We start from the raw sequence: 24780 nt of genomic DNA on the forward strand, positions 1-24780 counted from the left end.
TGAAAGCAGTGTATATGGTGTGGGGCCCCTGAATGCAGGTTCACTTTCGAGATCTCCTGGATCCTATCCCTACTGGAAGGAAGTTTGCATTAGAGTTCAGGACCCAGCAAACCTTGAGCACATGCATGCATCGAAGACCTGCACTATGCATTTATTTATTATTTATTCATTCATTTTTATAAAGCCTGTCCTCCCCAGGAGCCCAGAACGGGTTACAAGGATACATATACAAAGTTTTCAGGAACAGAGATACGCACATTACAGAGTCAATAACATACTGCTTATAAGCATTTATAGGTGATCTGGACAGAGGTAGGGTGATAGTGGCAGAAGCAGAGAAGGTGTGTGGGAGTAGGGAGATGCAGGCCCTGTATGAGAATAAAAAGATTTGGGAGAGATGCTGCACATGATGGGGGAAGAGGGTAAAGAGTAGGATTATCATTATTAGGATTACCAAATGGCTCCGGAAAAAGGATGGGAGGGAATATAGAAGGAGAAATAAGGCCACCCTGGAGGAGTGGTTGGAATGGGTGATGTTAGCCACCTGAGAAGAAGCAGAGAGAAGAAATATTGACCACCTGGGGAATGGGGTAGAAAAAAAAGAAGGGGGAGATGCTGGCCTATAGGAGAGGAGGAATGAGAAGGAAAGGGGAGATGCTGGACTCTTGGTGTCAGGGATGGGGAATTTTTGGACTATGGGGATGTGGACAGGAAGGGGAAGATGCTGGACTATGAAGTGGGGAATAGGGAAGGAGAAATCCTGGTCCCAAAGGAGAGGGATAGGGAAGGGAGATGCCAGACTATAGTGAGGAGTAGAGCCTTAAGGATGTATAGCTGAAGGTTCAACTGGGGCAGTAGTTATCCTTGGGCGGGCCCTGTGCTATATGCAGCTTTAATGAATGCAAAAGTATGCAGATTTGCTTTCATTGTTGCCTAACAAGAAATTCTTCACAGAAACCTACACCTTTTTCTGTCCATAAATAAAACTTCACATAAGTATGCATGTTGAACTGCTCATGCACTTTTACAGCATACACACTAGGGAATAATCAGTGCTTCCATTTCCAGAGCAATATTATTTTTTTACACAAGGCTTTCAATGTTTCTACCCCATTTATCAATTTGGATTTAAAAAAAAAATCTTTAAAATCTTAAATAAATCAATATATTGTCTTGTTTTCTTCTTCCAGTTGGCTCAGCGTAAAATCAGAGATATTTTGGCTCAGATGAAGCAGAAGCAAAAAGGCCAGAGCAACCAGGCACAAGCACGGAGGACTCGAAGCACCTAAAGTGGAAGAATAGGAAACAAAATTGGTCAGAAGCAATGCCAGGTTTAGAGAGTGACTGAGAATCCATTTCCAAATGCATTAGCTTTCAACAAAATAGCCCAACAGAATGAAAAACCATTTCCAAAAATTTAAGATTCTTTTCTTTAATAACATTGGCATAAGTTTTGCCCACGTAGCCTCCGCACAAAAAGTGCCTGACAGCCCCAGAGCTGCTGCCCAGAACCATTTCCTTGTGGCCATCTTTTGGCAGCAGACAGTGAGAAGAAACAAAGCCAATATGGGGTCTGTGAGCCACTATATGCACTCATACACCCATCTGTGACCCACACCCTACATAGTTGCACATGGTGGCAGGGTCAGGACCAAAATTAGCCAGGTAGGAGGAGGACCTGAGGAATGGCATGAAGGAGGGACAGAAATGGGAAGAACCAGGAAATAGCATGGGGCTAAAAGAAGGGTTGTTGGGGGGCGGGGGATGAAGGAAAGGACATAGGAAGGAGAAGGATGATGACCTGACAAGGGATTTTCAGGAAAGGATTCCCTTCCATCTCATCTTAGATCTTCCACTTTGGGTGGGTAGGCTTCTTCAGATTTTTGCTTGGGAGCATGGAATTTGAACTTATGCCACTGTTAGAAAAGAAAGAAAAATTATTTCCAAATTCAAAAAATACTCAGTAATCCCTTTCCTTCTGTTTGGCTCCTAGGTCAATAAACATTTTCAAAAATGTTCAGATTAGAAATTCAGGAGTCCTTTTACTAAAGCTTCACATCTGCTAAATGCTGAAAAGCGCATAGGTATATAATGGGCTTCCTAGTATTTAGCATGACCCAATGGAATTAGTGCACACTAAGCTTTAGTAAAAGGGCCCTTCAGTAATTAATATTGACCCCCTTTTATCAAGCTGCGTAAGGGTTTTTTTAATTGCAGACCACTGCGGTAAAAAGGGGCCACTGAATTTCCATGTTATCATTCTCAAACTCTGAGTGAAAATTGATTATGTTAAAATTGAATAGAATGGAAATTAATAAGTATTTCATGAAGTAACCCAACTCAATTGGGCAGCTGCCAAATTATTGTTGGTTATTGATTCAGGTCACTCTTATCTGAAGTTTATATTTGAAATATATTGGATTTGTATATCAAAGAGAATTTGGAAGAACAGTAACTACTTTACAGGATTACCTGGGTAGGCAAAGTATTATTTTAAAGAAAATGTAATTTTCTAGAAAGAGGCCAGTTGTTGTCTCATTTCCCTACCCTGGTTAACATCTTTATTCAAAATGTATTCCATGGTCAGAGACAAGCTGTAGAAAGAGGTTTATTTCCTCAAAATTTACATTTTCAATACTCTTGAACTTCAGAAAGTCAGATCCTTGATTTCAGCTCACAAATGAAGAAGAAGAAAAAAAAGAACTCCAAAGATATTCTTGTTTGTACTCTATTGTTTGGCTGTAAAAGTGTAACCTTTTTATAGAATGATGAGAAGAAAATTAGTTACTGTTCTACAGTTGCAGAAACTGCGAGACATGGGATTGGCCAGGCATTGCAGTGTTTAAGAGAAAAAAAAAAACTACCTCGAAACATGCCGTTACCTCAGCGATCCGGCATCTAGATATTTTATATAAAAGCTGATACTGTTGAATATTTTATTTTTTTTAATGAAAAGTTGTTTCATGATTTCTTATGAGCTGAAAACTAGGTGCCAGTAAATATGAGCTTTCTAAGGAGAATGACAAACTGCAGATAACTAGAAAAATAGTAACAAGTGATAGAGTTTAATAATATATGAAATGGTTTTTAAAGTCTCTTACTGCTTGCAAGCGCAGTTTTGAAAATGTAGGTCTGGCTGGTATCCATGAATTTTTCCTGTTTTGCAGCATGTTCAACATGTGCACCATAAACCACATGAAGGGACCACATGAAGGGATTTAAAAAAATGAAATCCCTGTGCATTACCAGCTAGCTGTGCTCTTAACCTGTCGCTGCTCCTTTGCAGGACTGTGGAAAATGCCCAGTCTTGGTGGTTTTACCCATTGGGAGGAGGGGATCAACTGTCTGCCATTGATTTTACTTGGGCAACTGCCTGTGGGAACTTGCTTGCAATCTCTGCAGGCTCCATGAACAGTCTGAAAATTACCACTTAAAATGTCCATTTTCTGAGATTATATTCTCTATGCCTTTAAAATAAAAACAAAGGTCAGTCCAGGAACCCTTAAAACATTTATCTTAATGTTAAAAAGGATAATTTTCAGTGCCATTTACAAGGCAAATAATGTCGGTTGAAAACTGTCCTCCCTTGTGGAGGTCAGAAGTAGCAGAGCTGCTGCCTCAGCAATCTGAGGCTGTGGGATCAAATCTCAGCACTACCCCTTGTGACCCTGGGCAAGTCAGTTAATCCGCCACTGTTCCAGGTACAAAATGAGTACCTGTATATATGTAAACCACTTTGAATGTGTAACCACAAAAAAGCAGTATATGTGGCTGCATTGCCACATTCAAGGGAGACATTCCCTATGAAATATTTTCAGTGGAAGTGGAAAATAACACACACAAAGGGGATGATTCTGTCAATACAATACAATCTTTATTTATATCCTGCCAATACCTCATGGAAGTTCATAGGAGTCACTGTGCCTAAATCGGTTGTGCCTACATAAATGGTGTCGGCTGCGTGTCAGTCACACTTAGGCACCGTTTACAGGATCGTGGCTAGCAGCGCCTATGTAAAAACAGACACCTGAAATGTAGGCAAGAGTTTTAAATGCCTATATTTCAGGCACCTAAGTTTTTGGAGAATTGCGCTTAGCAGTACCTAAGTCATGCTCTGCCCATATAAATGCCCACTTAGCCTATTAAGAGCATTTTGCCAATTATCCCCCCCCCCCCCCTTATAAGGCTGCGTTAAGGTTTTTTTTTTAATCACAGGCCGCAGCAACAGCTCCAATGCTCATAAAAGGGTGGGCAAATTAGGCACTCTTTATGGAATCAGCCCCAAACTGTTTAAAGTCCACAGATAAAATAGCATAAAAATGCACTTGTAGACTGTCCCAGAGGGGACAGTTTGAATATTGCATCCGTTCTTCTTAAAACTTGCCATGAATTTTTACCCAGGAAATTTATTGTCTGATCTCTCCCAAAACACACCTCCAGAAACAACTTCCCTACATGTAGATTCAGTTATGTATGTCGTGTAACCCACAATTGCCTCAGGTACAAAATGTAAGCCCTCCTAAATGTAAATGCCTTGAACTACTATTGAGGAAGGTGTGACCAAATCCGTTCATCGAATAGGCACATTTTAAAAAATATTTAATAGGCACCCTGTCATAAAAGTTCCCACCTCAAGAGCAGGTTGCAAAAAGACCATCTACCGGTACTTAAATTCAACAACAAAACTAAAAATAGGAACTTTGACTATTTCAGCCTTTGTAACCAAAGCGGTGCTCAGAACCGTGTAATGGTGAGAAAATCACAAGTCGGGGGATGCTCCCCTGTGAGTGTTTTCAATCGTCTATCATTGCACCATCTTCAATTGGTAGAAAGGGGATGAAATAGACTTCAACAAAATTTCAAGTGTACTTTAAAAATTCTAAATAAAGCTCATAAGTTAACAAATAAAGGAAAAAGGAAGTTATTTCACTCCAGTGGGACCCGCTGGAGTGAAACAACTTCCTTTCTCCTTTAAGTTAAAATTTTTTTTTGTTAACTTATGAGTTTTATTTAGAATTCTTTTTGGAGTCTGTTCTACACTATAAAGTACACTTGAAATTTTGTTAAAGACTATTTCATCCCCTTTCTACCAATTGAAGATGGTGCAATGATAGACGACTGAAAACACTCACAGGGGAGCATCCCCCGACTTGTGATTTTCTCACCGCTTTGGTTACAAAGGCTGAAATAGTCAAAGTTCCTATTTTTAGTTTTGTTGTTGAGTTATACACTTTGGGAACTTTAGTGTTATATTTTCACCCAGTAGTCTAGTTGGGCATCTACTTAAATTGCTATTTACCTTTGTAAGCCCCCTTTAATCAAGCTGAGCTAGAGGGTTTTAGCATGGGCCGACAAGGTAAGTGCTCTGACACTCATTGGAATTCTTTTGAGCATCAGATCATTTACTGTATCAGCCCGTGCTAAAAATTTGTAGAGCAGCTTAATAAAAGAGCTATAAATTACTTTGACCCCCTTTTATCAAGCCGTGGTAGAGCATTTTAGCACGGGCCTGTGAGATAAATGCTCCGATGTTCATAGGAATTGAATGAGCATCGGAGCATTTACTTTGCCGGTCTGGGGTTACCAGATTTTACCCCTAGACCACCCCCAGGCCCACCCAGTTACACCCATCCCTGCTCCATTATGCCCCCAATCTTGCCCTAGTCCCGTCCCCCGCTGCCTGCTCTTGGGAAGAAGGGCATCCACAGATGGCCTCCTGCCCATGTGATTTCGAGGAAGCTTTTCAAAACCCAAAGTGCCAGGTTTTGAAAAGCCATCTGAACCCCCGGACATGTTCTGAAAAAGGAAGACATGTCCAGGGGAATCCTGACATCTGGTAACCCTATGCCGGTCCTTTGAAAATTACTTTTCCTATGTCTTTCTTCAGCAGCTGTGAAGATTTGCTATTGATATGTTTATAGACTGCTTAAAAGACTGGACATCTAAGGGGGAAGTTATCAGCATGGGCTACCATAAAGATGGCTTATTTTACTGTTAATCTCAGTTATTAGTAAATCTCATTGCAGAAAATGCTTTTACTTTTTAGCAGCCAGACAGAAGATTTACGCCGCCTGTTTCTTTCTTTGAATTTTATGCCAAATTGGTGTACTCCACATGGTTCTCGATTAGTGAAGTACTGGAAATCATGGACCCCCTGAGGAAGCTGTGTTTTTCGAAACACGGACCATGTCGGGTCCTGTCTTCTTACAAATGAGAACTATTTTTTGAAAAACATTTTATTGACTTAAATAAAAGTTCCTGAACCTTGTACATTATCACTGCAGTCCTTTTGGATCTGTTGCTCTATGTTCACTGCAGACTTGTTGGATTTTTGTTTTGACCTGTGCTGAAATAGCATGATTTAGTGGGAAAATAATACATCTTAACGGTAGCTTACATGGATAACTTCCTCGCCTCCCCCCTTCTCCCTTAGAAGTCATTCACTTGCAATCTGGTGCAAATTCCCTTTATATGTGTGTTGGAAAATGACCTTTGAATCTTTCAGACCTGACTAGTCTACGTGTGTTAGAGACCACTGGTGGAGCAGCAGCTTTGTGATGAAATTAAAATATTTGTAATTCTTCTTTTGGGATGTCATTTGCACCCACACTCTACATTTTTTTCTAGGTAAAACTGATTTATAGAACCTTTTAAACTGTTATCCAGTTTGCTAATATATATATGTAATTTCTACAAATTTAGTTCCAAATCTTAATCCTTAGCCAGTGTTACCAGTTCACATGTGGCAATATCACTGGACACTTTAATGGGTGTTTTGTTGTTTTTTTTAAAAAAAAACTTCTGCTTAATGTCATTATGTGCTTCATACATTTATTCCCTTGACAAGAGGACAAGTATAATGTGTCTGTCAGTTAGTGTGACAGTGGGAGCAATTTTGATGATTTCCTGTTGCAGGGCCTCAAATGAGAACACAAGGAGGGTGTGTTTATAACAGCATCTGGTAGGTGTTATTTCATAAAGATATGTGGAGTGGCATTCTATGAAGGATGTAAAGGTGCAAGTGGTATCTGATGACATTCCAAAGCTTTGTTCAAAGAAAGTATGATGTGGCTACGTTTAACCTAAACAGACGGAACACAAAATCACTCCAGAGAAATTCTCAAACACAGTAAACAGAAACCTCAAAATTTGTGAAACATTTTTTTACACGGAAGCAGTGGAGTGGAGGAGTAGCCCTAGTGGTTAGGGCAACAGGACTGACAACCAGGGAACTACTGAGGTCCTTTTACTAAGGCATACTAACCGCTTTAGCACACGCTAAATGCTAACGCATTCACAGAATATAATGGGTACGTTAGCATTTAGGCTGCGCTAATCGTTAGCGCGCCTTAGTAAACGAGGGGCTACTGTTCTTTGTGATCTTGGGCAAGTCATTTAAACCCTCCATTGCCCTCTGGGGACAAGGAAATATTTAGGGCTGGATTCTGGTATTGGCGCCTACATCAGCTAGCTCCTCCAAAAATGGCACCAGCCGAGTGTCACTCACACGTAGGTGCCGTTAAGAGAATCTAGCATAGGCACCGGTAATGTAGGCCATGGTTTTGCAGGTCTACATTACCGGCATCTGTTTAATGAGAATCGCAGCTACAGCGGTGCCTGGCAGCACCCAAGGTCATTTCTGGTGTAAACCACGCCTACTTTGCCCTTAAAGCATCCTTTTTTGTAGGCACTTAATTTTTTAATGACTTTAATTGGTTTTAAATGACACGGACCATCTAAAACAAATAAAATTATATATGTCTACTTAGGAGCAGGCTTAAATATACAGTGGTGCCTCGCATAACGAACGCCTCGCACAGCGAACGCTGCACACAACGAACTTCATGTCTTGATTCATACAACGAACTTCGTTTCACACAACGAAGTCGCCCGAGCTTCCACGATCGCTGCCGATGTATTGCATCCTTCCGCAAAGGCACTGCAGGCAGTCGTTAGTCACTGCTCTTAACGCGTTTCACATAACGAACTTTTCGCATAACAAACTTGCTCCTGGAACGAATTAAGTTCGTTGTGTGAGGCACCACTGTACACAAGTCTGCCGTCTTTGTTGGTTATAGTTATATGTGGTTGTTTTAGAAGGGAAAGTATATATGTTCTCTCTTGCTTTTTACTTATGTACAGGTGCAACCATTTATGTAGCCAGCTCTAAAATCACCTTCCAGCCAGAGATTTTGTCCTTTATTCGCTACCTAGTCCTCAGGCCACACCCATCCAGTCACAATACAATACAAAACTACAAATGATCAGTTGAGTAAATTGATTAAAGATGTTTTCTATAAACTGAATGTGATAAAGCAGGTTAAAAACTATTTATTTACATGATCATCTTGTTCTACTTCAAGCCATTGTGCTTTCTTCTCTGGATAAGTTGCACAGAAAATTATTTCCCTCCCTTCCCCCCCCTAAAAAAAATAGAGAGAGAGATTTTTTTCAAATATTGCAAAATGCTGCTGTTAGATTATTCTTTAATATTCAACATCAAGAAAGGATAACACCGCTATTAGTAAAATTACACTGGTTCCCTTTTTGTGCATGGAGTTCTTTTTAAAAAATTTATACTATTGTTTTCAGAATTTTTCTATTACATGGTTTAGCTTTTGATTATACACAGTATCTCACCTGTCTCTTCCTCCAGTTTCTTCCAGATGTTCTCATTTTAGAAACAGTTTGAGACTTTATTTTCCTTCAGTAATATAACATTTTGGGGTCCTTTTACTAAGGCGCGCTAAATCGATTAGCACGCCTTAGTAAAAGGACCCCTATCAACAGATATTTTGGCGCTTCCTTTTCTTTTTAAGTTGTGAAATTGTGGCACTCCTTGCCTTTAGATATAAGATTAGATTCTGAAAACTATTGAAAGCATTCTTATTTAGAAAAATTTTAAGATTTGTTATTTTTTTAACTAGCATAATATTGTGAATTTGGGGTTGAATTTTCCTCTTAATGTTTTTATTGTAATCTGCTCTAAACCTTCTGGTGAGTGTGTGGAAAATACGAGGGGCCGCTGAAATGAAATAAAAAGTGTCAAGAAAAGTGTGGAATAACTTGTAAGTTTTGTGTTCTCCACATCAATCTCTTCTTGGGCTGAGAACTTTTCAGCAGCCCCTCTTAAGTTTCCTATTGTATTGTGTTTGGGAAACAGAGCTAATTAGGGGTTGCTATGACAATGTGGGTAAAAACATAATCAAGACCTTTTGGATTCCTATATTTAATTTTTGAGTATTTTTACTATGAAAGTGTAGAGTATGTTGTGTACATTAATGAAATATACTCATTTATTCCTTTTACAAAACCATGCAAGAGGTGGCCAGTGCACTGAATGCTCTGCGCTGCTCCAACAGTCATAGAGTTACTTTGAACATCAGAGCAGCGCAGAGCATTCAGCGTGCCGGCTGGCGCTAAAAACCTCATGCGCGATTTTATAAAAGGAGGGGGGTTATTTCATAAATATTTTTCCTTGGTAAACCCCATTTTACCTATGGGACCTTTTGAAAATTACCCACTGTTTTTACACAACTTAAGTGAAGGCATATTTGAGGAAAGAATTTTAGTGGAACATAGGCAGAGAAATGAAGTTTGCATGCTGTTTATAAAATACATGCAGTATAAATGTACATGGGTGCCTTTAGCTGCAATTGCTATTTTATAAAGATACACAGATTTCTATATGTGTTTATAAACTAGCAATCCAAAAATATCACTCCAACACAAAAGCACCACACAAGCCAAGAAAACTAGCTTATTACTTAAGCGAAAGAAAAGCCTCAGACAAACAGAGAGGTGTATCCACACTCTTCCACCCAAGCATCATAGGTAAAAAAAACTTTTGCACAAGTTTAAAGTTAGCAGGTGGGAGCAAAAAATAGACGAGAATGATTAATGGTAAAAACCACTGAACACAAACAGGCCAGGCCACAATCGTTTTGTGGCCGGTAACCACTGCTTCAGGGCCTTAGCGCCAAATCCAGACTACATCTAGAGCTTCAGAGACAGTACAGCAGGTGGATAGGCTGGATTTAGTGCTAAGGCCCTATGTATGTTGACTTCCTCAATGGATCAGATTCTACTGGCCTCTATTTATCATACTTTGCTGTTACTGCTTTTGCCGCATCTTAGTCTTCAAAATGGCCATTTTGAAAACTAAAATGCAGCCAGAGCAGTAACAGTGCTTCATGTGTATGTGTTTTATTTGGTTTTGCTTCTAACATTGTGTTGGGTGTTTGCATCGTTACATATTGTTTATAAAATAGGTGCAAAATTGGTGCTTACTTGACCTTCCAAGTGTGATAAAATTACTCTCAATGTATTTTGAATTTTTTTTGTCAGCAGAATATACAAACATATACAAAGTTGTGAAGACTTTTACTGGGCACAATATTTCTGTCAAAAGACAGACTATTTTCCAGTTAATTAGGTTGGGGTTTTTTTAGGGTATAAAAATGACTATTGGTGTTTTTGCACCATGGGTACTAAGTTCCAGCACTGGATCCCACTTGGGATCAGATATGTGCATGTGTGTCACTGAGGAGTTGTTAACATAGAACAGGCAGAAAAAGTCAGAGAGGAATGAGAATACCTGGGAAGGTTTTTCCCAGTGTTTATCCAATAAACACCTATTTTGGAGGGCCTTTTCACTAAAGGGCATTAAGATCTTGACTTGTATAAACAAGCTACCACATGACTGTGTTATGGGGCTTTACAGCAGTTTGCCTGTGATCATGTATTAAACCATGCTTTACTGCATTTTTTAGATTTTTCCCTCGGGGTGTGGCATGGGTGTAGAGTGGACATGGAAATAGCCAGCTACTTACCACATGCTAACTAGCTAACTCAGAGTTAATGTGGAACTAATTATTGTCTTCTTATAAAAACAGGAGGTAAGTGGTCCCATGTTAACTTTCAGCATTTCTATTAGCATGTGGTACCTGTTAATGCACAACCTGCAATAAAAATAGTGGGCTTGCCCCAACAGGTGTTGTGTAACATTTGCAGCTGCTGTGTGGTAAAAACCTGTATTAAGTCCTGGTAACTGCCAATTTTATCATATTTTAGTAAAAGGGCTCCTTAATGTTTTTGTATTGGGGTGTTTTATCAGTATTTTAGTTACAGCCTAAAATCAGAATCCCTTGTTACAAACACTGCATAACACTTGAGCAATTTGTTTTAATAAATGAATATCTGATAAAGCATGACCCTGCTAAGTTAATAAATGGAAGTGCATGAACTCTTTGATAAACAATGATATGTTAAAGCAAAATTTCAATAAACAATTTGGTTTTTATGTTGAAATGTATTAAAATGCTAGTCAATCTATGCAGATAAAAGAACAAATACATTTTCCTTTTAGTCAAATAGTTTTCCAAGTCTTTCCTGACAGAAAACGGCTATTTTGAAATTGCCTACCTTCCTAGGACAGGAACTAAAACACAAGGTAATTTTATGAAAAGGTGTAGTGGAATTCACAAATATACACTTATTATATTTATTTTTTTATCGTAAAGCAGAGCGCTCAGATCTCCAAATCATAACTCCTCAAGATAAAAAAAAGCCAGGATACCATAATTTCATCATTGCCCACTGTTAATTATTTTATAGCCCATATAAAATCCTCATAAAATTAAAACAAAATAAACATTTGGCTGATTCCTCTCAGTATCCAAAATGCACAGCTTCATAAATTCCTTCAATAATTTACAATACAATAATTTCACTTATATTCCACTAAGATACCTGGTAATCACTGTGGATCACGATACAGAAAAAAACTAAATCACTAGGAATTACAACTAGTAAAATAAAATACATTGCAAAACAATGAAGTTTCAAGTTTTATTAAAAACTAGCAGATTACCTGGCGTTGCCCAGGTATTTATTTATCCCGAGTATGTATTTATTCTAATCTTCTATTAGACAGGAAAAGGAATAAAATTGGCCTCACGCTGCTGTTTGTTCCCAGATAGTGATATGTATACCAAGTTTGGTTCAAATCTGTCTATGCATTTCGGAGTTATGCTGGAACATACATACATACATCATATATAGATTTGATACAATTGCTTATCTGGACTTCTAAGCGAGTTACAAGTAAAAAAATGGAGGACTAAAATAAACATCAATTAATAAAAATACAGACTAAATTTAACAAAAATTTTACAAGTGTTAAACGAATAAGACCATACTAAGATGAAAGGTATATGGGTAGAAATACAATTGAAACAGTAAAGGAGAACAATTACGGGAAGAACAAGAGGTTTGGGGTGACTGAAAATTGTTTCTTATGAAAGTTAAAGACAGTTTGAAAATGGGCTAATATCAAATGTTGAAAGCTTTTTTAAATAAATGACTCTTGAGATGGCCTTTAAAATGTCTGGATTTTTTTATTCTCTCAATAAGATGGGCAATGTGTTCCAGAGTACAGAATGACAAGGGGAAAAAATTTTGTCCCCATGAGCTGATCCACGACCTGTCCCCGCGAGCTCGGTCCCCGTCCTTGTCCCATCCCCGCGAGTTCAGTCCCTGTCCCCGCAAACTATCTGATCCCATCCATACAAACATCTCCCTTCTGTGTTCCTATTTTCTTTATTTCTAATATCTCCCCTCTCTGTATCTGTATACTCCCTCCTGTTTCTGGCATTGCCCTCTGTGTCCAAATACAATCCCCATGTATCTCCCCTTTATGTCTCTGTCCCTATGCCCCCATGCACATAATTTTCCATCTGTTTCTGTTACCTTCCTATATCCAGATTTCCCCTCTCTTCCACACCAATGTGTCTCTCTCCTCTCCAACCCCATCTAGCTTTGTTCCCTCTTTTCCCCCCCCGCTTCCAGCATCTGGCTCACCTGCCTGTTCTCCCCCATCTCAATATTTGTCTCCCTCTTCATCCACTTGGCCCAGCATTACATTACATTAGTGAATTCTATTCCGCCGTTACCTTGCGGTTCAAGGCGGATCTCTTTCACTTTCACTTCCTCCTTCCTGCTGTGAGGGAACACGCGCGATCAAGGATCGTGTAGTCCAGCAGCCCCCTCCCGCCCAATCGCCGCGTCCTGTCATTTCCCTCCCCCTCACCTTATGTGGCAAATTTAATTGTTCTCCCAGCAGCACGCACACTTTAAATAAGTTGCGCGTGCAGCTGCTTCAGTTGAATCTTTTCCTCTGACGCAACTTCCTGTTTCCAGTTGCGTCAGAGGATTCAACCGAAGTGCCCACGCACAACTTGTTGAAAGTGTGCGTACCGCTGGGAGAACAACAATTAAATTTGCCACGTAAGGTGAGGGGGAGGGAAATGGCAGGACGTGGTGATCAGGTGGGAGGTGGCTCCTGGACCACGCAATCCATGACCGCACATCGTGTTCCCTTCACTGCAGAGATAAGACCATTCACCACTCCACGGGGCGGTGAATGGCTTTGTCCCCGTGCCCGCGGCTCCCCACCACCGTGTCATTCTCTATTCCAGAGCTGAGGAGAGATTACAGAAAAAATGTCCTGGCATTTAGTACCGATTATTCTTAATGATGGAATAGTTAGCAATCCAAGGTCCATCGATATAAGAGTGCGAGAGGGCTCGTAAGGAATAAGATATTTTCTATAAATTGGGGAGTTTTAGTTTGTAATGTTTTGTGGGCTATAGAATCTGGGCCATGGTGCCATCAGAGGATTCAGTTCATTTCAGTGAATCCTCCAGAAGGCTTTTTTTTCTAATTTGATTGGTTGTTGGGCAGAATTTCTAAGCCTATTCAATCAAATTAAAACAAGAAAAAAAAAAGCCTTCTGGAGGATTCACTGAAAGGAACTGAATTCTTTGATGGCAACACACTCAGGACAAGCTAAGCAGCAGGACCCAGGAGTAGATAGTTTGGGCTCCTGCCTTCCCACTTGTTCCTGAGGCTGGGGCTGGACTTCGTGCTGGCTTTCCGGCTCATCCTGTCCCAGGCCTCCAAGCTGCAATGGGGCCATCTGCAGCCTGGAACCCAGGCTGTGCAGGGAGATGCTCTGGACTCTGGCCAGTGACAGTCCTAACTTTCTTGGTCCAGGAGCTTCTTCATGGGGTGATGACAATGCAGAAGTACGTGAGAGGCAGACGAGAAGGGAAGGCTGTTGGTATTGTCTGCAGTGTGCTTGATGCTGGACAGGAGACCCTGAGATTGCTTCATGCCATGTGCTGAGGGAGGATGTGGGATTAAGGGGCACATCTAAGTTGCAGTTATATGTAATGGCAGCTGTACATATCTCACTGAAAATTCGTATCAGTGAGCAAGTTGCTAGGAGTAGAGGAGGTGTTTGGGGAACTAGCTATATGGGCTTCATTCACAAATCCTGTTTCACAAACCCCGAACAGAGGGAGGCAGATAAATTCCGAGGCGTGGGTAAAACAAGGATCCAACAGATATAAAGCATACGGCCTTAAAAAGAAAGCAGCCATGGTGCGGGGTCTTGCAGGGACCCTCGTTTTAACTCCCCTGCAAGATCTTCATTTTACCCTCCCATCTTCCAATCCCTGCTCACGTGAATTCGTAGAGTTCATGCTTCCTTTGCTTCATCATTTCTGTAAGGTCAAGACTAGAAACAGAGCTTGGTCAATGATATGTTATTTTAATTGGAATAAGCTTCCTGTGCTTATGAGGTGTCAAGGTCTGTCAAATGTGAATCTTTGTGAGTCTGTCATTTTCCATTCTTTAAAGGCTGCATCATCGTTATCCTGCTACTGGTTGCTTGGGCTAGACATTTTGAGGTTGAATTATTATATGGTGTTACACTGTTTTCATTTATTGTCTATGTTTTACATAGGATGGACTTATGTTAATTGTGCTGTCTTATTTTTGCTTTGATCTTTTTCTGTAAGGGTGATTAATAAACCAGAAAATTAAAATTGATACGAGAACCTGCCCCCTCACTGTAACTGCAATATCAAATTACATTCTAAAAATCTCCTTCACACCTACTCCACTAGGCTGACCCTATATTCCAATCCCAGTTGTGCCATTGTGTGTAAATCTAGGAAAGTCACTTTATATCCATGCTAACTGATTCTGATTGCCTGACAAGGTTGATGCTATTCTACGTTTACCCTAGTGTATGCTAGGATTTGTAGTTCTGACTTCTCTGTTGTATTCTTAAGAAAAGCAAGATTTTAAGTCTCTGCATTAAATGAGATAAACCCAGGAGTGGCAAATCTGGAATCAGTTGGCAATCAGCTGGAAAGCGATGACCACAAATGCTTGCAGTCTAAGCAACAAAGTTCATGATCTGCAAGCCCTGATGTTAGAGGCAGATCTAGATATTGTCACTATCACAGAGACATGGTCAGTGAATCACATGGATGGGATGCAAACATACCGGGATATAATCTTTTTAGGAAGGACAGAGATGGTCAAAAAGGTGGAGGAGTAGCTCTCTATGTAAAGATCAATATCCAAGTGACCGAAATGCAAGGGACCTGGGGAGAGGAAGAAGCGATATGGATTGCTCTGAAAAGAGAAGATGGAACTTCTATCTATGTGGGTGTAGTCTAGAGACCTCCGACTCAATCGCAGCAAATTGATAAGGATCTGATTATGGATATCCAAAAGTTTGGAAGGAAAGAGGAGGTACTGCTGTTGGGAGATTTCAACCTGCCGGATGCGGACTGGAATGTTCCGCCTGCAGAATCGGAAAGAAGTAGGGATATTGTGGATGCCTTTCAAGAGGCTCTGCTCAGACAAATGGTGACGGAACCCACAAGGGAAAAAGCGATATTGGATCTCATCCTCACAAATGGAGAGAGTATCTCTAATGTTCGAGTGGGTGCTCACCTGGGAAGTAGCGATCATCAAACGGTTTGGTTTGATATAACGGCTAAAGTGGAGAGCGGCCACACGATACTTAAAGTCCAAGATTTCAAACGTACGGACTTTAATGCAATGGGAGAGTACCTGAAGAAAGAGCTGTTAGGATGGGAGGACATAAGAGAAGTGGAAAGACAGTAGTCTAAGATGAAAGGAGCAATAAAAATGGCTACGGACCTTTATGTGAAGAAAATCAATAAAAACAAGAGAAAAAGGAAGCCGATATGGTTCTCCAACCTAGTGGCTGAGAAAATAAAGGCGAAAGCGTTGGCATTCGTGAAATATAAAAAAACCCAAGAAGAGGAGAGCAGAAAGGACTACAGGGTGAAACTGAAAGAAGCCAAGAGAGAGATACGTCTGGCGAAAGCACAGGCGGAAGAACAAATGGCTAAAAATGTAAAAAAGGGAGACAAAATTTTTTTCAGATATATTAGTGAAAGGAGGAAGATGAAATATGGAATTGCTAGGCTAAAAGATGCTGGGAACCAATATGTGGAGAGTGATGAGGAGAAAGCAAATGTGCTAAACAAATACTTCTGTTCTGTGTTCACAGAAGAAAATCCTGGAGAAGGACCGAGATTGTCTAGCAAAGTTACACGAGAAAATGGAGTAGATTCTGCGCCGTTCACGGAGGAGGGTGTTTATAAGCAACTTGAAAAACTGAAGGTAGACAAAGCAATGGGATCCACCCCAGGATACTAAGGGAGCTCAGAGAGGTTCTGGCGAGTCCTATTAAAGACTTGTTCAACAAATCTCTGGAGATGGGAGTGATTCCTGGGGATTGGAGGAGAGCGGATGTGGTCCCTATTCATAAAAGTGGTCACAGGGATGAAGCAGGAAACTACAGGTCGGTGAGCCTCACTTCAGTTGTTGGTAAAATAATGGAAGTGTTGCTGAAAGAAAGGATAGTGTACTTCCTTGAATCTAATGGGTTACAGGATCCGAGGCAACATGGCTTTACAAAAGGTAAATCGTGCCAAACGAACCTGATTGAATTTTTTGATTGGTTTGACCAGAGAGCTGGATCGAGGACATATGCTAGATGTAATTTACTTGGATTTCAGCAAAGCCTTTGATACAGTTCCTCATAGGACGCTGTTGAACAAACTTGAAGGGCTGAACTGGGTCAGAACTAGGACCCAAACTAGGACTAGGACCCAAAGTGGTGAACTAGGACCCAAAGTGGTGAACTAGGACCCAAAGTGGTGAACTGGGTCAGAAACTGGCTGTCGGTCAGACGCCAGAGGGTGGTGGTTAATGGAAGTCACTCGAAGGAAGGAAAGGTGAGTAGTGGAGTCCCTCAGGGATCGGTGCTGGGGCCAATCCTGTTCAATATGTTTGTGAGTGACATTGCTGAAGGGTTAGAAGGAAAAGTGTGCCTTTTTGCAGATGATACCAAGATTTGTAACAGAGTAGACACCGAAGAGGGAGTGGAAAATATGAAAAAGGATCTGCAAAAGTTAGAGGAATGGTCTAATGCCTGGCAACTAAAATTCAATGCAAAGAAATGCAGAGTAATGCATTTGGGGATTAATAATAGGAAGGAACCGTATATGCTGGGAGGAGAGAGGCTGATATACACGGATGGGGAGAGTCACCTTGGAGTGATAATGTCCGAAGATCTAAAGGCGAAAAAACAGTGTGACAAGGCCGTGGCTGCTGCCAGAAGGATGCTGGGCTGTATAAAGAGAGGTGTAGTCAGTAGAAGGAAGAAGGTGTTGATGCCCCTGTACAGGTCATTGGTAAGGCCCCACTTGGAGTATTGTGTTCAGTTTTGGAGACCGTATCTGGCGAAGGACGTAAGACTTGAGGCGGCCCAGAGGAGGGCGACGAAAATGATAGGAGGCTTGCGCCAGAAGACGTATGAGGAGAGACTGGAAGCCCTGAATATGTATACCCTAGAGAAAAGGAGAGACAGGGGAGATATGATTCAGACGTTCAAATACTTGAAGGATATTAACGTAGAAAAAATCTTTTCCAGAGAAGGGAAAATGGTAAAACCAGAGGACATAATTTGAGGTTGAGGGGTGGTAGATTCAGAGGAAATGTTAGGAAATTCTACTTTACGGAGAGGGTAGTGGATGCCTGGAATGCTCTCCCGAGAGAGGTGGTGGAGAGTAAAACTGTGACTGAGTTCAAAGAAGCGTGGGATGAACACAGAGGATTTAGAATCAAAAATAATATTAAATAATGAACTAAGGCCAGTACTGGGCAGACTTGCACGGTCTGTGTCTATATATGGCCGTTAGGTGGAGGATGGGCAGGGGAGGGCTTCAATGGCTGGGAGGGTGTAGATGGACTGGAGTAAGTCTTAACAGAGATTTTGGCAGTTGGAACCCAAGCACAGTACAGGGTAAAGCTTTGGATTCTTGCCCAGAAAGAGCTAAGAAGAAAAAAATTTAAATTGGATCAGGTTGTGCAGACTGGATGGACCATTCGGGGTCTTTATCTGCCGTCATCTACTGTGTTACTATGTTTAATCTTAACTGGTCCCATTCCCTGTCTCGCTTCAGATGATCTGAGCCAGGCCCCTTTTGAAATGCTGCTTTATTGTGGTGTTATTTTATATAATGCTTTTCATTTAAGACACACCTTCACATTCCGAACATGGCAGTTCTCAATAATTTGGGTTGTTGTGTATGGGAGCTGGATGCAAGTGGAGGTTCTGGGCTGAAAGCTGGGTGTAAGAGGCATTCCCCATGCCATTAGGGCAGTGCCGCTACAGCACCAGCCATAAATGCTGGTTCATGTTAGATGATTTAGATGACCCCTTTTTGGATTGTAGATCACACATCTGAGTCCCTTCATGCTACTATGTTGAACCCAGCTGATAGAATCCCTAGGAAGAGTAGCAGTTAGGAGAGATAAAAGAAAATACAGTTCCTTCAGAACCTGGTGCACTTTTTCTCCTTGTCACAAGTGACTCTGCACCAGTGGGTAGGACTTAAAGCAGTCCCTCCGTACTGCTGTGTTGAACCAGCTGACAGAATCTTCCTGAACAATCCAAAATATAAAACATAAGAATAGCCTTACTGGGTCAGCCAATGGTCCATCTAGCCCAGTATCCCGTCTTCGCAGAGGCAAATCCAAGTCACAAGTACCTGGCAAAAACCCCAATAGTAGCAGCATTTCATGCTACTGTCCCATGTCTGTCTCAACAGCAGACTATGGACTTTTCCTCCAGGAATCTGTCCAAATGTTGTTTTTTTTAAGCCAGCTACATTAACTGCTCTTACTACATCCTCTGGCAATGTGTTCCAGAGGTTAACTATTCTCCGAGTGAAAAAATATTTCCTCCTTATTGGTTTTAAAAGTATTACTATGTAATTTCATCAAGTGTCCCCCTGGTCTTTGTAAATCTTGATGTAGTAAAAAATTGAGTCACTTGTACCCATTCTATACCACTCAGGATTTTGTAGACCTTCAATCATATCTCCCCTCAGCCATCTGTTTTTCAAGCTGAAGAGCCGTTACCTTTTTGGTCTTTCCTCATATGAGAGGAATTCCATCCCGTTTATCATCTTGGTCGCTCTTCTTTGAACTTTTTCTAGTGCTGCCAAATCTTTTTTGAGTTAAAGAGACCAAGACTGAACACAATATTCCAGGTGAGGTTGCACTGTTGAGCAATACAGAGGCATTATAACATTCTTAGTGTTGTTAACCATCCCTTTTCTAATAATTCCTAGCATCCTGTTTGCTTTCTTGGCCGCCGCCGCAGAAGGCTTCAGCATATTGTCTACGACAGGGGTGCCCACACTTTTTGGGCTTGCGAGCTACTTTTAAAATGACCAAGTCAAAATGATCTACCAACAATAAAAATGCTAAACATATATATATTTATTTATATATATATATACACCCCGAGTGTACTTTGTATTTATGTTCAAATATTTTTTTATTATACAGCCCCCCTCCCCCGAAGGCCTGACCCCCCCCCTGAAGGTCTGCACATTCCCCCTCAAAGGTTGACCCCCCCCCCTGAAGGCCTGCACTACCCCTTGAAGGACTGCACCCCCCCCCCGAAGGCCTACCCTCCCCACATCCATTTACCTAATTCCAGCAGAGAGCAGTCTGCAGAGAGGATCGCAGGTACTTTAGCGATCCTTGCAGGTTGCCGTAGGCCTCAGGAGCTGTCTTCCCTCTGCCCCAAGCCTGTCTCTGACTTAGAGGAGGGGCAGGACCACGGCAGAGGGAAGATAGCTCCTGAGGCCTATGGCAACCTGTAAGAATTGCTAAAGTACCACCTGCCACCGGCCGTCTCCCATTCGTCCCTTTGGAGATCCCCACAGGAATAAGGAAGTTAAATTAATAGAATACTTAGGCACAGAAAAACAAAGAAATACTTCCAAGAACTGCCCCATAAGAACTGCCTGTCACAATGCTCATTAGTGGAACTGAATAAAAGACAAGTACAATGGATTTAGAAGGGGGACGATCCGCCCGGGTGCACGGCTTGGAGGGGTGCACATCCGGCCAGGTCCGGGTCATCCTGCCTTTCTTTTCCCCCGGTCCGCGCTCGGGGCTTGTGCCTGCCTGGTCTCGCGCCGACGCTCGCATGGTGCCGTCAACTCCCGCGAGTCTTGCGATAACCAACAGTACCATTTGGGCGGCGGGTGCGAGCCCCGTGCGCAGACCGGTGGAAAGGAAGGGCAGGAGGACCCGGACGGCTGTGCATCCCTCCAAGCCGTGCACCCGGGGAGGGGGCGGACCGCCCCACCTCGGTACGCCACTGATTCGGAGGCCGATTTTGGGGTTTTTAAAATTGTATATCGGGCAGCATTAGGCCTTGCTCTTACCTCAAACATTACAGGCGCTTCTATTTCTTGTGATGCGCTGAGCTCCGTCCCCCACCGACCTTCACCCCGCCCTTCCAGCACTCTGATTGGCCAGCGTTCTTTAAGAGGCGGGCCAGTCAGGAGGGAAAAAAAAGAGAAGGGAAGAAGGGAACCTGCTGTGCGATCGACTGGGGTCGCCTGAGCGAACGACCTGTCGATCGCGATCGACGCGTTGGGCACCCCTGGTCTACGATGACACCTAGATCCTTTTCTTGAGCACTGACCCCCAAGGTAGTCCCTAGCATCTGATAACTGTAATTTGGATTATTCTTCTCAATGTGCATCACTTTGCATTTGTCCACATTGAATTTGATCTGCCATTTGGACGCCCAGTCTTCTAATTTCCTAAGGTCTTCCTGCAGTTTTTCACAATCCGCATGAGTTTTAACAACTTTGAACAGTTTAGTGTCATCTGCAAATTTAATCACTTTACTTGTAGTTCCAATTTCTAGATCATTTATAAATAAGTTAAATAGCACTGGTCCCAGCACAGATCCCTGTGGTACACCACTATTTACACCCCTCCGCTGAGAAAAATGGCTATTCAACCCTACCCTCTATTTTCTGTCTGATAACCAGTTCTTAATCCACAATTGAACATTGCCTCCTATCCCATGACTTTTTAATTTTCTCAGGAGCCTCTCATGAGGAACTTTGAAATCTAGATACACTACATCAACCGGCTTGCCTTTATCCACATGTTTATTCACATCTTCAAACAAGTCAAGCAAATTGGTGAGGCAAGACCTCCCTCAGCTGAACCCATGCTGACTCTGTCTCATGTTTGTCTACATGTTATACAATTTTATTTTTTATAATTGTTTCCATTATTTTGGCCAGCACCGAGGTCAGGCTTATTATTTCCCGAATCTCCCCTAACATTGGCCACCCTCCAATCTTAAGGTACTACAGACGATTTTAACAACAGGTTAAAAATCACTAACAGCAGATCAGTACCCTGATTTATTTTGTTTACACCTCAGCACCTGCATGGGGTTGGAGAGGTTATAACCCTATGTAATGTTATATTGTAACACTGTTAATGTTAAAGTATAACCCGTTCTGAGCTCTCTGGGGAGGGCAGGATAAAAAACTAAATAAATAAAATTACTAAAAATATATTTTTTTTTGTGTGTGTGTGTGTAGGGGGGGGGTATTAAAAAAAATGATCGGTCCTGGGTGTCACATACCCTAGTTTTGCCACTCAGTAGAGTGCATATACTGTATATCTAATTCAATTAACTGCACTTCATTCATAAATTTTGCTCAATTATTCATCAATAACCATATGTGGAACTTGTTCCCTTTTCGAGACAGGTCCCAAAGATTGACAGCTAGATCCTCAGATGAACCACTCCACGTTCAATTCAATTTCATAACGTTAAGCTTAATGTGCATTGTCTTCACCGGATCCAATTTTATAAATACATTTAATACTCCATATTTAACTTTATAAATTTAATTTTTAAATTTTAACTTATCTTTTAGTTCGTGGTCTCTCTTTCTTAGGGACTTCCTTTTGCCAAACATGTTTCGTTGAAGACAGCTTTTTTCAAGGCTGGGTCCCTAATAGTTAAACGTCATCTATCTACCCTGTCCTGGAGGAACACCAGGCCAATCGGGTTTTCAGGCTAGTCCTAATGAATATGCATGAAGCAAATTTGCATGCCTATCACTTCCATCCTATGCAAATCTCTCTCCTGCATATTCATTAGGGCTAGCCTGAAAACCCGATTGGCCTGGTGTTCCTCCAGGACAGGGTTGGGAATCACTGATCTAGACCACACTTTTCTGTGAAACATGGAGTATTAACTATTTATAAAATTGGATCCGGTGAAGACAATGCACATTAAGCTTAACGTTATGAGATTGAATTGAACGTGGAGTGATGCATGTGAGCTGTCAATCTTTGGGACCCGTCTCGAAAAAGGAACAAGTTCGGCGAGTGAAAACTTAGGGCCTGGACGCTCTTCCCGCGCAAGGCTTATCACGAGCTGCCCCTGTAGACGCCACGGGAACTTTCTCCTTAGGGAATAGCAAGGCTGGGTCCTGGGCCTGGCTTTGTTTTCTAGGCAGCTCCCGCACAACCCCAATACCGGGCTTCGACGAGGCCGGTCCAACCGACACCCCTCCACCCGCTATCTCGCCTTCCAACTTGTCCCTCACGAGCCACACCGCCTACCTGCATTCGAGCCCCAGAGGCGGGCCCTCTCCCGCCCCGCCGGAAACAGGAAGTTGCGTCAGAGGTGGCGACCGAGGGAACGACTCGGGGGCCGAATGCAAGGAGACTCTGTGGCTCGTTGCCGACCTTAGAGACAAGTTGGAAGGTAAGAGCGGGGGGTGAGATACCGTAATACGGCCGGGGGAGAGAGAGAGGAGGAGGAGATGCCACACCAAGGGCCAGTGGAGTCCCGAGTGTGGGAAGCCGAACGCCTACGGACCGGTGTTTCTGCTAGCAATCGAGTTTCCCTTGCAATCGAGTTTCCCTTGCTCTTACCCTGCTTGTTTTTGTTTAAATTTCTTTGACAGAAGGTAGATATGGAGGAAGGATCTCCTGACAGGCATGCCATGATATTTGAGAGTAAAAAACTGTAGTTCAAGAGTTTATTCTTTCCAGGCTAAGGGGAAACAATGTCTGTCTAGGGGTGTTGGGGTTAGGGTCCCCCAAACCTGTCTAAAGTAGAAATCAAACGCTGGAATCAAATCCCTCCATGTCTGTCCCGCAAGTAATAATCTTTTCCGTCCCCGCCCATCCCCTTAAACTTCAGAAGTACTTTGATTTAATTATGCTACTGAATTAGAGGATCTGGTAGAGACCCATTTACAAGGCAAAGACTTTATTAATTTGGAAATATTAACTGTAAATGGGTCTCTGCCAGAGCCTCTAATGTAAATATACCTAATCCAGCTGATGAGGACACTTTTAGTTATGTCAGCTGAAGACTTCCTCAAAAGTGGCCAAAAATCCTTTTACCAAGCTTGGCAGGCAGCAGCAAGGTCCCTCAGTGCCTCAGTGGCTCAAAGATGTCATCAGTGACTGCTACATTTGGTAGAAAGGAGTTTTGGTCACCTTTGGAGGAGGTCTTCAGCTGGTGGTGCTTGGGGATTCCCACCCGCTGTGGTCAGCAAGTACTTCAACACTAGAGAAATAAACCCAGAAATAGATTTCCTTTTCTGCTGAACACAATACAAAAAAAGAGCAAAAACCTCCCAAACCCCAAGAAATGGAACTGGATAAGGGGGAGAGACAATTGGAGGCGTTCATTTCGGTCAAGCGCCATTTTCCACTCTGTCAATCTAAGCTGTGCCGGATGATTTGGTGGTCACAGCGCAGTCCAGCTGTTCCCGAAACGGAGTCCCGTCGGACAAATTTGACATCTGCTGGCTGTCTTTTTCCACGGAGAAGCTAAGTACTTCAGTTGTTTTTTTGCTCTGTTGGATATGGACACTTGATATTTATATTTTGGCCCCCTGGATAAGGGGTAGAGACAATCTTAGTGAATGGTAGAGTGTGTTTTTTTGATTTATATATATATTTTTTCACACTCAGCACTGTTGGGTGCACTTTTACCACTTTAATTAGCACAGAGAGAGCCCGGGGATGTTTCACAGTTAACATTCTTCTGGGTGTAAGCCAGTGACAGCCATTACTTCTGGGAGTTTCCAGTGGGTGGCTGTGTGACTGAGGGCTCTCCCAAGCACTGAAAATTCCTTACCTGGTTGTCTTTTGAGTAGATTCACCATTCCTATACTTGTCTCTCCCCCTTATCCAGTTCCATTTCTTGGGGTTTGGGAGGTTTTTGCTCTTTTTCTGATTTTTTATCTCCCATTTATTTTCGGGTTTTGCTATTTTTCTATGAACACAATACAAAGACATCTGCTATATACGTTTCCCAAAACTAAGGTATTTCAGTCAATAAATCTTTTTTTTTTTTTTTTTACCTTTGTTGTCTGGAGATTTATTTTTCCATCGGGATGGTTCCAGTTTCTCTTTTTTCTGCTTTCCTGTCTTCTGCAAATTCTTCTTCGGTTGCTGTCCATTGGTTTGTCCTACCAGGGCCCAGCATTTCTCCCTCTCCCCTCCCCTCCCCTCCTTCCC

At 41.9% G+C, this 24780-nt stretch overlaps 2 protein-coding genes and 1 long non-coding RNA gene across 7 annotated transcripts in view; 2 read left to right on the plus strand and 1 right to left on the minus strand.

Annotated features, from left to right (window-relative positions):
- The window catches only part of IGF2BP1 (insulin like growth factor 2 mRNA binding protein 1), a 69706-nt gene extending 61819 nt beyond the window's left edge, over positions 1–7887 (plus strand). For 2 of the 3 annotated variants that reach the window (XM_033917449.1, XM_033917452.1), the window contains exon 15: positions 1191–4709. In XM_033917449.1, the coding sequence (XP_033773340.1) occupies positions 1191–1289 (99 nt within the window). In that variant the 3' untranslated portion in view covers positions 1290–4709. Of the gene's footprint in view, positions 1–1190; positions 4710–6049 lie in introns of those variants that run through there. The other variant, XM_033917450.1, reaches the window with a different exon arrangement.
- Positions 190–22904, minus strand: LOC117347085. Its single transcript, XR_004536715.1, has 3 exons — positions 22864–22904; positions 1802–1916; positions 190–1285 (listed from the first exon to the last, which is right to left on the minus strand). It is a non-coding gene; the product is annotated as an uncharacterized LOC117347085 (long non-coding RNA).
- The window catches only part of EI24 (EI24 autophagy associated transmembrane protein), a 66427-nt gene continuing 64505 nt past the window's right edge, over positions 22859–24780 (plus strand). Inside the window, exon 1 of one of the 3 annotated variants that reach the window (XM_033917453.1) lies at positions 22859–23008. The gene's annotated coding sequence lies outside the window, so the exon portion shown is untranslated. The remainder of the gene's footprint in view (positions 23009–24780) is intronic. The other 2 variants (XM_033917454.1, XM_033917455.1) reach the window with 2 other exon arrangements.

The sequence above is a fragment of the Geotrypetes seraphini genome, chromosome 13, assembly GCF_902459505.1.
Source record: "Geotrypetes seraphini chromosome 13, aGeoSer1.1, whole genome shotgun sequence".
Classification (NCBI taxonomy): Eukaryota; Metazoa; Chordata; class Amphibia; order Gymnophiona; family Dermophiidae; genus Geotrypetes; species Geotrypetes seraphini.